The 18,794-nt window shown below is 37.1% G+C and overlaps 1 protein-coding gene across 3 annotated transcripts; it reads right to left on the bottom strand.

The window, feature by feature from the left end:
- Positions 1-4,715: 4,715 nt before the first annotated feature.
- On the bottom strand, positions 4,716-16,981 carry ZNF311 (zinc finger protein 311). Of its 3 annotated transcripts, none has more exons than XM_079148850.1 (7): positions 16,728-16,981; positions 15,462-15,773; positions 14,924-15,005; positions 11,614-11,705; positions 11,154-11,280; positions 10,496-10,600; positions 4,716-8,781 (listed from the first exon to the last, which is right to left on the bottom strand). In XM_079148850.1, the coding sequence occupies exons 2-7, from the start codon at positions 15,522-15,524 to the stop codon at positions 7,271-7,273; spliced, it is 1,980 nt and encodes a 659-aa protein (XP_079004976.1). In that variant the 5' UTR covers positions 15,525-15,773; positions 16,728-16,981; the 3' UTR covers positions 4,716-7,270. The 3 variants fall into 3 exon arrangements, with proteins under 3 accessions (XP_079004976.1, XP_079004977.1, XP_079004978.1); XM_079148851.1 differs by having other exon boundaries at positions 15,462-15,689; XM_079148852.1 differs by lacking the exons at positions 15,462-15,773; positions 16,728-16,981 and having other exon boundaries at positions 11,154-11,326; positions 14,924-15,312.
- Between the last annotated feature and the right edge of the window lie 1,813 nt (positions 16,982-18,794).

The raw sequence follows: 18,794 nt of genomic DNA, 5'->3' as shown, positions 1-18,794 counted from the left end.
CAATAACTAGCTAGGATATTCAGAGGCGGGGAAATGACCACAGCATAAAGGGCGGAGGAGCAGCTTTATATTATATTACAAGCTATATTCCCCAGCCCCATAGTTAGCTTTTTTGCTGCTGGGACAAAAGGATCCAACCAGAACAACTGTAGAGGAGGAAAGGTTTATTGGGGGCTCATGATTTTAGAGGTCTCAATTCATAGACAGCAGTCTCCATTCCTGGCTCCAGGTGAGGCAGGACATCATGGAGGAAGAGTGTGGTAGAGGGAACCAGCTCAAATGACGATTAGGAAGTAGAGAGAGAGAGAGAGGGAGAGACAGAGAGACTCCACTTGCCAGATACAAATATATACCCCAAAAGCACGCCCCTAATGCCCAACCACACCCTACCTGCCTTCAATTACCACTCAATTAATTCCATCAGGTGATAAATCACTGGATTAAGGCTCTCATAACCAAATTATTCCAACTCTGAACCCTCTGGCATTGTCTCACATGAGCTTTTGGGGAACACCTCACATCCAAATTATAACACACAAGTATAAGATAAAAGTGGTTCAAAGTCAATTGTGCCAAATAATTAAAATTATTCATGATATTTTAAATATTCATCTGTTTTAATCCATTTTCTTTTTAAAAATTTGTTTTTTTGTTACACATGATAGTAGAATGTATTTTGATATATCATACATACATGGAGTATAACTTCCTATTTTTGTGGCTGTACATGATGTGGAGTAACACTGGTTGTATATTCGTGTGTATACTTAGGAAAGTTATGTTTGATTCATTCTACTGTCTTTCCCATACCTATTTCTCCTTCATTCCCCTCACTCCCTTCTGTCTAATTCACCATTGTGAGTCAGCATATAAATATTAGAGAGAACATTTGGCCTTTGTTTTTTTGGGATTGGTTTATTTCACTTAGAATGATAGTCTCCAGTTCTATCCATTTACTAGCAAATGCCATAATTGCATTCTTCTTTATGGCTTAGTAATATTCCATTGTGTATATGTACCATTAGAGTTTTTTCATTGTTAATGGATAATCAAATATTTTAATAAGATGTTTATATTATTTCCCCTCTTATGTTAATGTGGTAAATTACCTTCACTGGTTTTTTGTTTTGTTTTTTGGGTACTGGGGTTTGAACTCAGGGGTGCTCAACCACTGAGACACAAGCCCAGTCCCATTTTGTATTTTATTTAGGGACAGGGTCTCACTGAGTTGCTTAGTGCTTCGCTGTTGCTTAACCTGGCTTTGAACTTGGGATTCTCTTGCCTCAGCCTCCCAAACTGCTGGGATTATAAGTGTGCACCACTGTGTCTGGTTCAGATTTTGTATTTCTTCCTCAGATTAATCTTGACCTTGTGATCCTCCTGCCTCAGCTTTCTGTCTCTGGAATTAGATGTGTGATGCTAGTGTTTTTTTTTTTTTTTTTTTTTTTTTTTTTTTTAATTTGTTTGTTTTAGAAGAGTCATTATCACTTATAAGGGTTTTCCTAGAAAAATATACTAGATGAACTTGAAAAAGCTTTTCATCAAAAAGTGAGAAAGCAAGAAAGCTTTAGAAAACTGATATAGTCATGTAATAAGAGCTCAGAAGATAAGCTCTAAAGACTTGTACTGATGGCTATGAAGTAGTCTTACTTCACATGAATATGTGCATATTGAATGCCTGCTTTCTCACTTGTCTTCCAGAAAGTTGAGGGTCAGCGCTTTAGACAAAACTAGAACAAATTTTCTGTGAGAAATTTAACCAGGGAATGTATCTCCTAAAGATACATAAGGGGTTTCTCAGCAGGTGACCCACCCTCATAACCTGCAGTGAAGATCAACAAGTCCAAATCATGCCATCCAGAGCTTCCCATCAAAACTAACTGGAATTTGACAAAGCCCCGAGATATAACCACTAATTTATAGGACATATAGGGGCATAAGAACATGTTAAATACCACCAAGGAGTGTAATAATTAAATTCCAAACTGGGGGAAATACTACATAGCACAAATAACTAATTATTAAATAAACTGCAAGGGAAAAAAAGAAGAGCTTGTGGGGAGAATTTATGTCCTAAAAGTGTAAGGTATAAAGCCACCTTTCCCTCCCTTAGGAATTTCCTGCCTCCCAACCACTTGTCAATCTGCGCTCTGCCCGCCTTTTCCGGCCTCCCCATCACCTGTCAGTCTGCATTCTGCCCGCCTCTTATGTTATAGGAATTTCCGGCTTTCGCTGCCTCCCAGGTTAATTCCTAACATGTTATTGGTCCATCAGTCAGTCTGCAAGAATTCTCCTCCACGATTGGTTCCTCCCAGCCCACAAAATTCCAATATCTGGGAGAAGCCATACTCCATCTTTTCTCTTTCTTTTCTTTTTCCACCCCGAGTGGACCTTATCCGTCCCCATAAATAAAGTCTTTTGGGTGAGTTCTCCTGTCTGCGGAGCGTTTTTCTGGGAGCTACCTGCGAGCCGCAACTGAGTCAGCGACCCCTATCAAAAAGACTTAAGACGCACACTGACTAAATACATCTATAGACCTTACTTGAATATTGATTTTCAAAAATGTAAAAAAAAAAAAAAAATCGTAGACATTAGAGAAAATTCAAACACTGAATGATAATATTGACAAAATAGGTTATTTTATGTATGACAACAACTATATCTTTGTTTGATTTTGTTCTAGGCCTTGAATATGCTAGACAAGCACTCTACCACTGAACTACACCCTGTATCTCAGTTACAATTAAAAAAATTTTTTTTTAGTTGTTGAAGGGCCTTTATTTATTTACTTATTATTTAAATGTGGTGCCCAGAAGCAAACCTGATGCCTCACACACGCTAGGCAAGCTCTCTACCAGAGCCACAACCCAAGAACTCAATTACATTTTTTTTTTTTTTTTTTTTGCAGTGCTGGGGATCGAACCCAGGGCCTTGTGTTTGCAAGGCAAAGCACTTTACCGACTGAGCTATCTCCCCAGCCCTCAATTACATTTTTATGTTTTTTTTTTCAGTATTGACATGAACCCAAGGGTGCTCTACCAGAGCTACATCCCCAGCCTCCACTTTAAACTTTTTTTTTGGGGGGGGTGGGGTGGGGGATGAAAGGCCTCACTAAGTTGCCCAGGTTGACCTCAAACTTAGGATGCTCCTACTTCAGCCTCCCCAACCCCTGGAATTAGAGTTGTGATGTTATTTTTTTAAGAAGACTCCTTATCACTTATAAATATTTTGATAAAATTCAATTTATAGTATTTGCTTCACAATAATTTTAAGGGGTCATGGGAAGAGATATAAACTGATTAACCCTGAGTTAATAAATTTTGAGCCTGGGTGATGTGTACATGGAGTTCATTTTTCTGTTTTCTCTATTCTTGCATGGGTTTGAAATTTCCTGCAATAAACTTATTCCTTAAACAAGGGAGATTATAAAACTGATGGGAAGCTCTGATGGCATGATTTTGGACTTGTTAATCTTCACTGCAGGTTATGTGCGTAGGTCACCTGCTGAGAAACTCCTTATATATCTTTAGGAGATACATTCCCCTAGTTAGACTTCTCGCAGAAAATTTGTTCTAGTCTTGCCCAAAGGTCTGCCCCTCAACTTTCTGTAAGACAGAAAGCAGACTGGTGATATTGGCATTCAATATGCACATGTTCATTCAATGCTTCTTTTTCAAAATTTAACTCCTGCCCTCAGTTGCATCTGGAGAACCACAGCCCACGTCTTTTGTCTTTTTCAGTCTTCTGTGGGGTATTGTGAATGGGGACCTAGGACTCTGCTTGCTTCCTAAATAGTTCAAAAATGATTCTCCTCATTTTAGTTCCTTCATTCTTACTTTCAGGGGTATATGGTGTCACCCATTCTTAGCCCTTTTAAGGCTTCAATGATGCAAAATAGGTTTGTCCTTATCTCCTGCAATAAAATTTGGCTTTCATGGATTTGATTAGTACTTGTCAGTTTCCCAAATTTTGTATTTACCTCTTCCATTATTATTCCTGTGCCTAAGTGTTCTTATTTTTTAAAACAAGATCTTATTTTTTATTATGTTTTTAGTTGTAGATGGACACAATGCCATTATTTATTTTCATGTGGTGCTGAGGATTGAATCCAGTGCCTCATACATGGGAGGCTCCATCACTGAGCCACAACTCCAACCCCAGAAATTCTTATTTTTAAATATTTTTAGTTGTAGATGAACACAATACTTTTATTTATTTATTTATTTTTGCGGTGCAGAGGATTCAACCCAGTGCTTCACACTTGCTAGGCAAATGCTCTACCACTGAGCTACAACACCAGTCCCTAAGAGAAATCCTTTACTGTAGCATCAGTGCAATTTTTACAGGGAACAAAAGCGGAAACATGTATTCAAGTTGAAACTGAGTGAAGTGGTTATTCTCCAAAATCTCATACATTCATTGTTCTTGATGAACATTTTTCTGTCTTTGCATTTAGAATGTAATTAGGTTAAAAGGTGAGTTTTACATGGTGATTTTTCTAAGTAGAATAAACGATTAATAACTCATTTTGGTAGCTCTTCAGTATTAGAACTACAGCTCTATCAGGGTTTTAAGCAACAGGATTTTTTTTTTTTTTTTTTTTTTTTTTTTTTTTTGTGGTACTAGGGATTGAACCCAGGGGCACTTAACCACTGAGCAACACCCCCGAGCACTTTTTAATTTTTTTTTTTTTTAAATAACGAGACAGGAGCTTGCTTTGTTGTTGCTTAGGGCCTTGCTAAATTGCTGAGACTGGCCTTAGCTTCCCAAACTGTTGGGATTACAGGCATATGCCACTGCTCCCAGCTAACACTAATAGGTTTTATTATCTAACCATTTATTTTCTGACATAAATTTTTTAAAAAGTATGCCTACCAAAACTAGTTCTTTATGGCAGTCTATTCCAGTTTTGGATCTTTCTTAAATGTACAGAAATGTCTTTCTGTAATGTCTACCCATGAATTGTAGTTTTACGTCCTTGGATAATTGCAGAACACAACCTACCCATTGCTCACAAAGTAGTCCTTCAAAAATTGCAAGACAAATCAAAAACTTATTTTTTCACTCAGTAAAATACCTGAAATTTTCTCAAATGCTTTTTTTTTTTTTTTTTTTACCAGATTCATTTTAAATGTTCTGGAAACATCAAAAGATTTCTAGATGTCAATTTAGTAATTTGGAGTTTCTTAGTGCAAGACTGAGATTTAATCAGGCGTTTTAAAAGTCGGTATCAGGATCATAGTAATATTTTGGGGTGACAGTGGTCACGTAGAAAATGGATTGGTGAAGGTACAGTTTAGAAGCAATCTGTTTTGGGTTCCACACAGAGGTTTCTTAACTTCCAAGAGTAATGTGTAACCATTTTCCAAAACATTTTCTGTAAAACAAAATAATCCATGAAGATGCACCCCCAAACAAAGATTCTATGGTCAATTATTTTTGGAAAGCAAAGTTTTTATAGCTTCCTAATGCATACTGTTTTTATAGATTCAGAATGGGGCATGTTGTAGGCCTTCAGAAAAAAATTTTTTTAATTAGTCTGTTTTAATTGTATAGAAATATGATTTAGGCCCTGAAAAATCTTTAAGAGAACAACAACAACAAAAGGACAAAACACACAACTCTACCTAACCAGAACTTCCCAAATTTATTATTTTTAAAAACACTAACTTGTAAAACACCTTCAATAAATTTTGGGAAATGCTGGATAACCCATTGCTCATCTCTTTTTCTTTTAAAATACTGTACTGAGGATGAAATCCAGGCCTAGGACACACTAACCAAGCATTCTGCTGCTGGCTGTGGTCACCTTTACCAGCAAGGGAACTTAGGCTACATTTAATTCTCAATGATGTTAATAAAACCAACACTTTAACTTCTATTTTAACAGCCTTATTATGTGTTGGTATTTCATTCTGTCTGCAACAAAGGACAGATAAGGTGATAATGTTTAGAAGAGAAAGGGAAGGATATGAGACAGAGAATCTTTAAATATATTTAAAAAACTAATACATTTGGAAGAGTATTTCATATATTATGCAAATAGACATAGTAATATTTAAGAAATAAAGTCAGAAAAATTTTGTTTTATTTATAGCTTATAGTGGGTAGGCTTCATGCTCTTTCATATGTATTGCTACTTGAACACCGCACTGCTGACTTATCTGTAATTTCTAAATCTTCCCATTCCTCACTTCCATTTTCACTCTGAAGCTTACGAATCCTGATATACAGTACAGAGAAGTACCAGTTTTAAGCTTAAAAATAATAAATGGAAAAAGTTTAAAAATAATAAATGCTTATCAATTTCAAGTGTTTTGTGCTGAACTGAGGTATAACTGTGGTGTATGCACATGAGAATGTCTAGGTAAGGGAGGATAATTTTTACAGAATTTATTAGTCAGATGACTTTGGGCAAGTTCATATCTTTTGGTACTGGGGTTGAACCTAGGACCTTGCACATGCCAGTCAAGTGCCCTACTACTGAGCTACATCCCTAGCCTTTTTTACTTTTAGATAGGGTCTCACCTAATTACCCATGCTGTCTTTGAACTTGAGATCCTCCTGCTTCAGCCTCTCAATTTGCTGGGATTATAGGCATTGAGCCACCAGTGATTATTGGCTTTGAGCAAGTTTCTTAATCTTTCTATGTTTGAATTCCTCTTTTTATAGGGACATTGTATGGATCAAACAAATTATTTATTGTTATCAAAAAGTGTCAACAGCAGAAGCTGGGCATGGTGGTGCATGCCTGTAATCCCAGCTCAGGAGGCTGAGGCAAGAGGATTGTGAGTTCAAAGCCAGCTTCAGCAATTTAGCCAGGCTGGAAGCAACTCAGCTAGATCCTGTCTCTAAATAAAATATAAAAAAGGGCTGGGGATGTGGCTCAGTGGTTAAGTGCCCCTGGGTTCAATCCCCTGTACCCCGCCCCCCCCCAAAAAAGAAAAAGTGTTTGATAAACCCTTAAAAGTGACTGTGCTCACTGAAAAAAATAAAAATACACACACACACACACACACACACACACACACACACACTCTGAATAAGTAAGATAAAGAACAAAGCCTCTGGGTGGGGTCCTCACAATTATCAGTCAGGAAATCAGGAACACCCAATAGAGAACGAGAAGGACCAGTCTAAGAATTGGAAAGGAAATGGAAAGCGTAAACAACAGAGTCATTACAATCTGGCACAGGTGGTCAAAATACTGATTACTGAGAAGGTCTGGGAAGTGTTTACTGGAGAGAGGACTTTCCCATTCTCATCAAGCTCATGTATAGTCCATACTCAAATGTTTTCTTTTCTTATGTCCAGTAAGATTGGAGCTCACCCTGAAAGCTTTTCCACACTCATCACATTCATAAGGTTTCTCCCCAGTATGAACTCGCTTATGTCCAATTAAAGCTGAGCACTGACGGAAAGATGTGCCACACTCATGGCATGCGTATGGCTTTTCACCCGTGTGGATTCTTTTGTGTTGCTTCAGTACTGAATTATGATGAAAAGTCTTTCCACAAATTTCACATTTGTATGGTCTCTCTCCAGTGTGAATTCTCTGATGATTGGTCAAGTTGGACTTCCCACTGAAAGCTTTGCCACACTCCAAACATTTATAAGGTTTCTCTCCAGTGTGGATTCTTTGATGGATGGTAAGGCAGTGCCTATCCTGGAAAGTTTTCCCACAATCTCCACATGGATAGGGCTTCTTCCCTGTGTGTTCTAGTTCATGAGCCCTGCGCTTACAGTTATGACGGAAGGCTTTTCCACACTCCTCACACTTGTAAGGTTTCTCCTCACTGTGGATTCTTCTATGCTCACTGAACTCTGCCTTGATACTAAAGGCTTTTCCACACTGAGGGCACCCAAAATGTTTCTCCTGAGTGTGGATTCTTCTGTGTTTGCTTAGGTCTGAGCTCCGACTGAAGGCCTTCCCACACTCATTGCACTCATAAGGTCGCTCCCCAGTGTGGACTCTTTTGTGTTTGGTGAGATCTGAACTTCCCCTGAAAGCCTTCCCACACACCTCACATTCATATGGTTTCTCCCCAGTATGGATTCTGCCATGGGTGGTAAGGGAATGCTTAAACTGGAAGGCCCTTCCACAGTCATTACATTTGTAAGGCTTCTCCCCAGTGTGGACCACCTGATGCACACCGAGACGGTTCCTGGTCTTGAACGCCTTCCCACAGTGCTGGCACTCATAAGGCTTCTCCTCACTGTGAGTTTTTTTATGTCGGCAAAGAGCAGATCTACTGTTGAAGGCTTTTCCACAGTGGGTACAGTTAAAAGGTTTCTCCCCTGAGTGGATTATGTGGTGTATATAAAACTGATTTCTGGTCTTGAAAGCTTTCCCACACTCTTTACAGACATGGGATTTCTTACCAGAATGAATTTGATCATGGAGAATTAGGTCTGGATGCCAGCTAAAGTTTTTGCCACATTTGGCATATTCATGAAGTTTTTGCTTTGTGAATACTCTATTATATGGAATACATTTTGAATTCGAATTGAAGATTTTTTTAAGTACCTTCTGGTTCTTTCCCTTTTTGAAGGTCACTTCCTCAGGGCCTTTTCTCACTTCTTTCAGTTTCTCCCTTATGAATGTTTCCCATTGATTTTCTAGTTTGACATTCTGTATACAAACTTCTCTAACCTCAGGATCCTGGGAAACAACAACATTTAGAAGACTGTTACATTTCCCCCAGAAGACGTCTCTGTTTTCAAAATCCTCTTGTTCTGAAGGTGCCTTCTCACTCCCAGGCTGTGTCTTGCCTGTTGATATTTAAAAGAAAAAATAAAACTGTCAGAGGAGAGAAAATAAGTGAGATAGAAGAGGTGAAGCAATATTAATCTGTCTGAAGATTAGATGACTTAAAAAATAAAAACAAAATAAATTTAAAAATTTTAATAAACACAAAAAAAGAACAAATAACTTTTTAACAATTACTAACATTGTGTCAAAGGTCAGGACATTATGTAACCATTTTGTCACATGAAAGGAAGAAACTGAAAGCTTATCATTTACTAGGTAGGCTGAAACATTGAGAAGTATGAATATAGTTTAAACTTGGCAAACTTTATATAAAATCCTTACAAAAATATTCCTCTTCTAGTCTCCTAGTTTAGTGAGTAGCAACTCCATCCATCTAGCCCCACAAGTCAAAAAACTGGAAATCATCTTCATTTCCTTCTCTCTCCCCTCATATTTACTCAGCTAACATTTTATAAATTCTAAATATGAGGTGAGCTGCTGAACTCAGAAGAGTTGGCTATGGGTGGCCATATTTCTGCTGTGTGACTGCCCATTTGAGTGGGAAGGGTTAGATCTGGGTAGTACTTTGTCCCAAACTAGTTCAGATTCTCTCATCTTGGCCTTTAGAATTGTGATCTGAGGGCAGGTAAGATCAGGCTCTGAGAGTAGCTAAATCTTTAGCACTTAAATTTGAGAATTAGTAGTGGCAGGACAGTATATGATACCAGGGAGAGAATATTCTGCCATCTGCTCTGAGGGACAAAAAAGGTCAGTTTGACAAAAAAGAATGAAGAGAAAACAGCTGGACAGACAGGCCTGCAATAGGTTACATGGCACACCCTGGAAAATAAATTCATGTTCTTTTGCTTAGGTTACTTTGAGTAAATTTCTATGTTGGCAACCAAACAGTCTAAAATCAATCATCTTACCTCATACTTCACACTCCCTCCAAACCATTCTTTCTAATTATGTCACTCTTTAACTTAAAAATACTTCAAAAGGTACTCCACAGTCACCCAGAAAGAAAGGAAGTAAAGCATACAGTCAAGAGCCCTAGCCCTGGACTAAGATTGTTTGGGCTTAAATTCTAGTTCTGATACCTAATAACTATGTGAACTTGGAAGGATGATTCTCTCTTAACTCAGTAGCTTTACCTATAAAATGGGCTCTAGTCTGTCCATGATAATGACATGAGTTAATGTATATAAAACACTTGCTACACCGATGTATTTAACCAATGTTAGTTGTACAAAGTTCAAGGCATGTAGCTTATCAAAAACTCATAAAATACTTCAAATCATGATATTGCCTCTTTCTATTGCTCCTGAACTTTCTCTACAAATTTCTCCAAGTTCTTTTCTCTGGCCATATTCTATCATTCAGAGTTTATTTTGTTTTATTCCACAATACTTTCTCACATTTAATTCCCTCTTTCTTGACTGACTCCTCCTTTAATTTATTGTTGTGAGCCCTGGAATAACTAATATACAAAGGAAAAAACAATTTTCTGAGCTTCTTAAAAGGGCTAATTTGCAAAAGCTTATTAGATAGATTAAAGGGGATCAATTAGATAATGAAAGAATACTGCTCAAATAGTTTGTTGCTGTCATTTTCTTTTCTTTGAGTTCTAAATGGATTTCATTTCTGAGGCCTTCAGGATGGAAGAACCACCACTAAGCACATTCTATAACTGTTCTGTCACATGGAAGACGGTAGGGAACTAAAAGTTTCACCATCACTCACCTGGGAAGGAGCAGTTCAGGAACTTCCTGTCATGTAGGTCCTGAACACATGGCTCTGCTCCTCGCTCCAGATGGGAGATCAAAGGAGGTTTAGGAAATGGAAATCCTGGTTGCAGAGAATAATTCAAGTGTGTAGAAAAACAAAGAGCTGTCTTTATACTTGTCCCTGATCCCTTTGTGTAAGGAGACAGGAAAGAAATAACCCCTTAGGTAGAGAAAAGGGGTCTGGAAACGGATACAAGGATTTGTTTAAGGGCTGTCTTAGAAAAGTCAAACTCAGAAGGGCAGAGGAAGAGATCCTGGGAAAAAGTCATTTTCCATTTGTAGAATAATAGGAAGGCTCCTAGTTTTAGGCCCCTAGAAGGCAGTTCACAACTAGGAGTTGAACATATGTCATTTAGTGGAAAAACTAGAGGGCTGAAGAAGCAAGAACCTGAGGAAAATAGAAGCTAGGTATCTCCCTTTCACCCAGAGTTCCATTCTAAAGAATTAGAAAACAATAAGAAAAATGTCTAAAAAGTTACCTGTTATATAAGAGGCAAACCAAAACTTTAAGAGGGCTCTAACTTTCAATATGATAGCACATACACATCAACAAAATGAGCATTTTTTTTTTTTTTAAAAGAAAGCACTAAGCCAAGTGCAGAAAAGGTTCTTACCAAGGGATACCATGTTTCCATAATTTTCCAACATCACATCTTTATAGAGAAGCCTTTGAGAGTAGGTCAGTCTCTGCCACTCCTTGCTAGTAAAGTTCACAGCTATATCCTCAAATGTTAATGGTGCCTGAAACAATAGGTTCCTGCTGTCCTGGAGAAAACCCCGCAGTTTCCTCAGGAAACAGAGGCAGAAGAAAGGAATTTGTAGGGAGAAGGTTTATAGAAGTGAAAGTCTGTTACTGTTTGGTTGATATTTGGAAATGAGCTGAAAGATAACACAGGCTTTTAATATTGAAAATTAACAAAAGAGGAAACAATCCACAAGTGGTTTGTTCTATAACAAAATGTTCAGTATGAGAGGAGCACCTTCATTTGAGATTTGCATAACCAGAGAATGTAACGAAAATAAGGCCATAATTAGGAGATACTGAAATAGTTTTAGGAAGGGGTCTCAGCTCACTTGGGCCTGGCTCATCAGTGTAGCATCTGTTTCTAGTAGGTTTCCTTGACTTCCATCTTTAGTGAAGGCAGGATATTGAGAAGCCAGTACAGCTGGGGGAAGAGAAATATGCAAGTCAGTTTAGCATAATGTTAACAAAACCTGCTTTAATCTCTTCTTCACCAAATGCAGAAGCTTCTGAGCTCTAACCTAGGGGTTAAGACTTATGATATTGTCTTCACTATTTCTCTAGTCTTAGCTTTCAGTGTTAGGCTGCCAGTCCTGGCATGGCAGCCAAACCAACTCTAAGTACATTCTCTCCCTCTCTCAGTTACTACATAATTTTCTCTGGTCAGTCTTTGTCCTAGAATAATCGTACCCCTTCTCAAACAGATCAGATAAAAAGCCTTAAATTACTGACACTCAGCTTGTACCATAACCTTTTTTTCTGTATCTGAATATTGAGGTCATTTCCTCCAAAAGACTTGTGGGGAAAGAAGGGGCAATATGGGGAATTAGAGATGTTGAACAGTAATATCCAGGAATAAGCTCAGCTTGTTTCTTTGATAACCAAATGGTTGTCTAACTTGTTAGTTATTAGAAGAAAAATTTTTCCTTGTTTTTCTCTGATACTTTTTTGCTGATACTGAGTCTTTTTTTTTTTTTTTTTAACTAATTCCCTGGTCCTAAGCCATCCTCCCCACATGATTGTGGTATAGCACACTCAGCATTTTAAAAGATAAAAGATTTATACCATCTGAAGAAAAACCAGAGTATTTTTAAGATGATAAAGAAAAGCTTATCAAAATGTCCAAGAGTCTAGGTAAAATCTATATGAACTGGGCAAGAAGTACAGCTTCATATTATTAATTAATGGGGTCTACTTTATTTCTTGAAGGTCATCTCGACCTTTAGCAGCTTTACTGTTTTAAGGCAACTTATGTTTCTTAACAGTTTATCCCCAAGTTCAAGTCTGAATGAATTCTTTCTGCTATTAACATATCAGCAATGTCAAAGTCATCTGTTGGTAAGAATCTAGGATCACCTTTTATCTTAGGCACCCAAAATTTTATTTGAATTTTACCAGAACTCTATTTTAGAACTAGATTTCTTCCCACAGAAATTTCCTAAGGACACCTGCTTTGGTTTAGGTTACCTTGAGTTTTTGATCAAGACTAAGGCTATGTCTTAATCATGGTGGTTCCAGTTTTTCTACTGCCTTTCTATAAAAGTGCCAATTTATTCTCAGTTCCAAGTTCACCTGGATAGTATAGAGTTCATAGCAAACACGCAAACACATACTTTGCCTATAATGTTATATAGCAGTTCTTTTCCTTGTAACATCAACAAACTTAGTGCTCTCTACTGGATTTTTTCATCAACATTTTATTATGAACGTTTTCAAATATGTTGAAAAAATGTAAATATCCATATACCAACCATTTATATTCTATGATTAACATTTTGTGGTATTTGTTTTTTATTACATGTCTATTCCTCTATCTGTACATTAATCTATGATTTGATACATTTCAAGGTAAGGTGAAAACATCAGTATACTTCACCTCTAAGCGCCTTGGTATATATATTACTAATTGGAGTTAAATATTTGTTTACTTTCTTTTTAGATATAACTTACATGTAAAGAAATACACAAGTCTTAAGTGTACCACTGGATGAATTTTGACAAAAGCATACCCCTATATAACCCAAATTCTCCTCCACATATATATTGGGTTAGTTTTCTCAACTCACAGTGATCTTTTATTTTTTTAACTTTAGAATTTAAAAGGTCAGTTTCTCCTCTCTAGTTAAAAATGAACTTGGTAGATAGGCTGCATGCAAAAACAACATCATGAGACTATTTGTTGAAGCAGTACACCGATATTTTCTGGGAAGAGATTAATATATTTTTAGTATATTTAGTAATTGTAGACTTTATGTTTCTGAACACCTACCGTGGGAGAAGAATTTAAAGACCTTTTAAGAAAAAGAAGACTGGAAGACTCAGGACGTGAGTATATTTTATTGTAAAAGATGAAGCAAAATGGGCTGGGGTTGTACCTCAGTGGAAGAGTGTTTGCCTAGCATGTGTGAGGCACTGGGTTCAATCCTAGGCACCATATAAAAGTAAATAAAGGTATTGTGTCCATCTACAACTACAAAAATATTAAAAAAAAGTAAGCACCTAAGTTTAGAAATATCTATTTTCTACTTATAAATTTATAATATATTTTATTATTAATTATCATTTGATTTCTTATACAGTAAACTTTTAGGGTTTCTTCTCTTTCAATGTAGAAATACATTTTACTTTTCCTGTTTGCAGGTTATATATACTAAAAGTTTACTTTTGGGTGTGCCTAGTATTCTATTCAAAAGTTCGTAGCTTTCTGGGTACAATTTTGACTCTAGAATACCAGGTGCTAGCAATCACCTCCATGCACTCCTTTCATACAGATTTATCCAATTTCCTCTTCACATGTCATCAAAGCACACTTCTAATGCTCAGACTCCCATTAGTCCCTTTTCCTTCATTTCCCTCAAAGCTTCATGGGAAAACATTTACTCCTTCTTTTGCCACTGCTCTAGCTTTTATTTCTCAGGTATTTATACTATAATTAAAATTTTCAGAGTTATAAAAAATACCTAAAGAAATAAAATTTAATATATTTCCAAATTTTACATGTGGGCAAAACTATGTTTGGCTAGAAGTTACTGAATTATATTACAAGTTTTTTTTCCACTTTTTTATTGGTGTTTTATAGTTGTATATAATGATAGAATTTATTCTGACATATTCATATGTGCACACAATATATCAATATAATTTGACCAATATCACTTCCCAGCATATCCATCCCTACAAGTTTTATATGTGTAACTATGTATGTACAAATAAGTACACCGTTTATCATATGTATTGTTATAATATACAGGAAATGATTGATGCATTAGACTTCTTTGATAAATTACTTTATAGAAATTTTTCACGAAAAATCTCTACCTTTGTTTTATGGTGCTGGGGATAGAACCCAGGGCCTCATGCTTGCTAGGAAAACACTCTTATCACTGAGCTACATTCCCAGCCTTTTTTATAAATGTTTATTTTTTGCCTCCCTAGTCTTTACACAAATACGATTTAAGATTAGGGAAGAAACTGAATAATATAGTTATTCTAGATACTGATCCAAATCCAGTACAGAAACATAAGAAAGCATTCTATAAATGCTCAATAATGAATAGATTTTTGGACTTGGGAGGACCCATTCTGTGTCCCCACTCTATTCTTAGTTGCCATGACTCCTGTCATAATATCTGAGTGCCTCACCTTTTTCCTGAAGGAGCTGGGTATTGGTGGGAATGCAAAGTAGCTGGCATGGTGGTCCTGGACTCTCATCTGACAGCACAACCTATTGCAGGATGAAAAATGAATTCAGGGAGGTTACAAGAAAAATACATGGGAAGATGTAACAAACCATAAAGGTTTATCTGTGGAAATCATCTCCCAGAAATACCAAAATTGGGGGAAAAATAAAGAACTCAGTTCCCAATACACTTTATGAAAAACAGAAATGGTACCCAATTACTCTCTAAAACTGAAAAACTTTAATAATCAGCAAGCGAAGCAGGAAAAACAATGTCAAGGAGAGACCTTCACAAGGTCAGTCTAGGCCCACCACACTCCCACTACTTTCCTTCTTTCTTAGACTCACTTTTCTTTCCTCCAACTTGTGAATATATACATATATATAATATATACACATATAATATATATTATACTATTATATATTATATATATTATAACATATAATATATATACATATATAATACATATTATACATATATATATATATGTCTCCTCTTACCTGCCACATCTTTTTACTCAGCCTTCTTTTATAGTCTTCTACCACTGTCCTTGGTTTCTTCATGCTGGTCAGATTGAGTTTCCAAACAAGAAGTTATGGTGGTACCAGTAAAAGGAAACTTCTTGACTTACCGGGCAGCTGCTATTTGGCTTGATGTGTTTAACATTAATCTAGATTTCAGGCACATCATCAACCTAAGTCAGGTGTTTGATCTCATATCTTGCTTCCCTACATATTTGGTGAAGGAAAGCAAAACGAGAGGAAAGTGACCACAGAGGGATGGGGGAAGGGATCACTGAGGACGTGATGCATCTATGGAGATGAGGGAGCACAAAAAGACAAATTGAAATATACCAACAATACGATCTCCATTGCTAACACCTGTCTGAGCCACTATTACTATCATCCCTCCCCCCCATTACTTCAATAGATTTATAACAGTCTCCTTGCTTCTGTCCTTGCTTCTTTTTGTCTCTTGATACAGCAGTCTGAATGATCCATTTACAACTTATGTTGATCATTTCCTCTCTGCTCAAGACTCTCCAATGGCTCCATTTTACTGAAATGAAAGTCCAAGTCCTTACAGAGGCACAGGGGCTTAGAGTGCTCTCATTATGTATAATCTCTTTTCCTGCTCCCTCAAGATTAAGGCTTCAAGTCTTTTAACTGTCTACAGGATGTGACCTTGACCATTACCTCTGACATCCTCTTCTACTATTCTCCTTCATTGAATCTCATTCAGTCACAGTGACTTTCTTTTCCATTCCAGGCACATTTCCATCTTAGGCCTTTCCATTAGCTGTTCTGTTTATTTCAGGCTATCGCCAAAAGTTTGCTTATATGTCATCTTCCCAGGGAGATCTACTTTACCTTATTTAAAATTACAACCTACCTTCTTCTAGCCCTGATATGTTACCTTGCTTTACATTACTCTTCCTTTTCTCTTCGCACTTTATCACTTTCCAATATGGTGCATAAGTTATTTATATACCATATCTATTATTTATTGTAGATAAATAATAAACTTAGGCTCCTAGACTCCGTGAGGGTAGGGAGTTTTGTCTGTCTTGCTCAATTTTGTAATCCTAAAACAGTATCTGCATTTGTAAATGCTGGATTAAAAATTGGCTAAATGAATGAATACATGAATGGACGCTAGAGATATGAATAAAAAGAGGTCAGGAAACTTTGGGAGTTAAGAGAAGGTGAGAAAAAAAAAAAAATCGGTGAAAAATGTCCAGACTGGAGGAGGAAACCGCAACGCACCCTCTTTCCACATCTGACAGCAAAGCACCGTCCCCTCCGGGCCCGCGATCTTAGGTGCCCCAGGAGCGGGTGTATTTGAGGAAGGCAGGTGGCTGCGCCGGGCTCCTTCCAACTCGCCCTCTGGCTAGTTAGAGGACCTGCGGTGGCAGCTCCGAAGCTCCTGGACTGCAGACCCCGTCCCACGCTGGAGCGAGGAACAGACCCTACCGCGGACACTCTCCGGAAGAAATGGGAAACACATAGACTAGCTCCACTTCCTAGACCGTCCGGATCATCACTTCCGGCGATTTTCTAGGAAACGCCTCGACTCTCTGGTTGAGCGGTTTCCTAGAAATTCCGTCCTCGGGGTTCAGACTTCAGAAGCTTCCTCGAGTTAGTGGAGGGTCGGAGGGTCGAGGTAGCACTGGCTTATTGTCAGGGAGGGAACTCTAGAGAGGAGCGGGCAGAGATTTTGTGACAACTGTGTGAAAAAAGTCAACTAAGGGCACAAATAATTTTCTTTTTCCCAAAACAAGAGTTTCTCTTAAGACGTTTTTAGGCTTACACAAATGTGGAGAAAAAAGCATAAGGAACCCACATAATAATGTTTTGGAAATACACTCAGAGCTAAATGAGATTTTGCCGCACTTGTTTCATGTATTGCTTCCATTTTTTCTGTTGAAATATTTAAAGCAAAACCCAAACATATTATTTCAACTTCATCTCTTAAACAACATGGACATTTTCTTACAGAATTACAGGACTATTATCCCACTTAAGGAAATTATTCCTGGTTATCATCCAATATGGACTCCATATTAAATTTCTCCAAATGTATTGTCTTTTTTGACTCATGATCTAAACTCTATATGTTTACTTTGGTTATATCGCTGAATTCTTTTGCTTATTATTATTATTATTATTATTATTATTATTATTATTTTGCAGTGCTGGGAATCACTTAGGATCTCACACATTTAAAAAAAATTGTGTATATATTTTTAGTTGTTGATGGACCTTTATTTTTATTTATTTATTCCTGTGTGGTGCTGAGAATTGAACCCAGTGCCTCATACATGCTAGGTAAGTGCTCCATCACCGAGCCACAACCCCAGTCCCACACACTCTTTTTTTTTTTTTTTTTTTTTTAAATTTTTCTTTTTTTAGTTTTTGATAGATCTTTATTTTATTTTTTTGTGGTGCTGAGGATCGAACCCAGTGCTTCATGCATGCTAGGCAAGCACTCTACCACTAAGCCACAACCCCCGCCCCACACACTCTTTTTTTAAAATATTTTTTTAGTTGTAGACGGACGTAATGCCTGCATTTTTATTTATTTATTTTATGTGGTGAGAATTGAACCCTGTGCCTCACACGTGTTAGGCAAGCACCTTACCACTGAGCCACAAACCCAGCCTGTGTTCTCATATATCCTTAATTCTCTTTTAATCCAGACCTGAAGTAGTTACTCCTTCCATCCTCTTTTCCCCCAATATAATAAACTCATTGAACAATTATCCTAAATGTGCCATTGATGGCTTTGTTAATTTGTATCCTCATTCAATTAGTTTCTCTAGCTTTGTATTTCCTGCAAAGTAGATGTTAGCTCTAAAGGTTTAATTAAAGTCGGTTTAACTTTTTTGGTAAGGATTCTTCTCAGGTAGTGCTATGTACTTTTTACCACATTTACTTCACTCTTTGTGATGCTAAGATTTCATATGATGGTTTTATCCATTGATGATCTTTGATGAATCAACCATTTCATTGGGGCTTATAAAATTGTGATTTTCTATTTTAACATTTTCCCCCACACTTACTAGGTAGAATTCCTCTATAAAGAAGGACTTACTTTAAACCACTTTAATAATCTAGTCTGAGATAAATTTATTTACACTATTTGTTCTCAGCTAAACTCAATTGTTAAGATTTCCTAAAATAATTAATATTGGAATTTTGCCAGGAGTCTATGTCAAGCTTTTCAGCCTGTTAATTATACTGTTCGCCTTTTTTACTTTTTAAAAATTTGGATATTTGCTAGTCTTGGGAATCTATTCCACTCCTCAGAAATGGCCTTCAGGGGTCCTGTGG

This window comes from Sciurus vulgaris (genome assembly GCF_902686455.1).
Source record: "Sciurus vulgaris genome assembly, chromosome: 7".
Lineage (NCBI taxonomy): Eukaryota > Metazoa > Chordata > Mammalia > Rodentia > Sciuridae > Sciurus > Sciurus vulgaris.
Note: the sequence above shows the minus strand (reverse complement) of the source record. Positions and strands in the feature narration are given on the sequence as shown.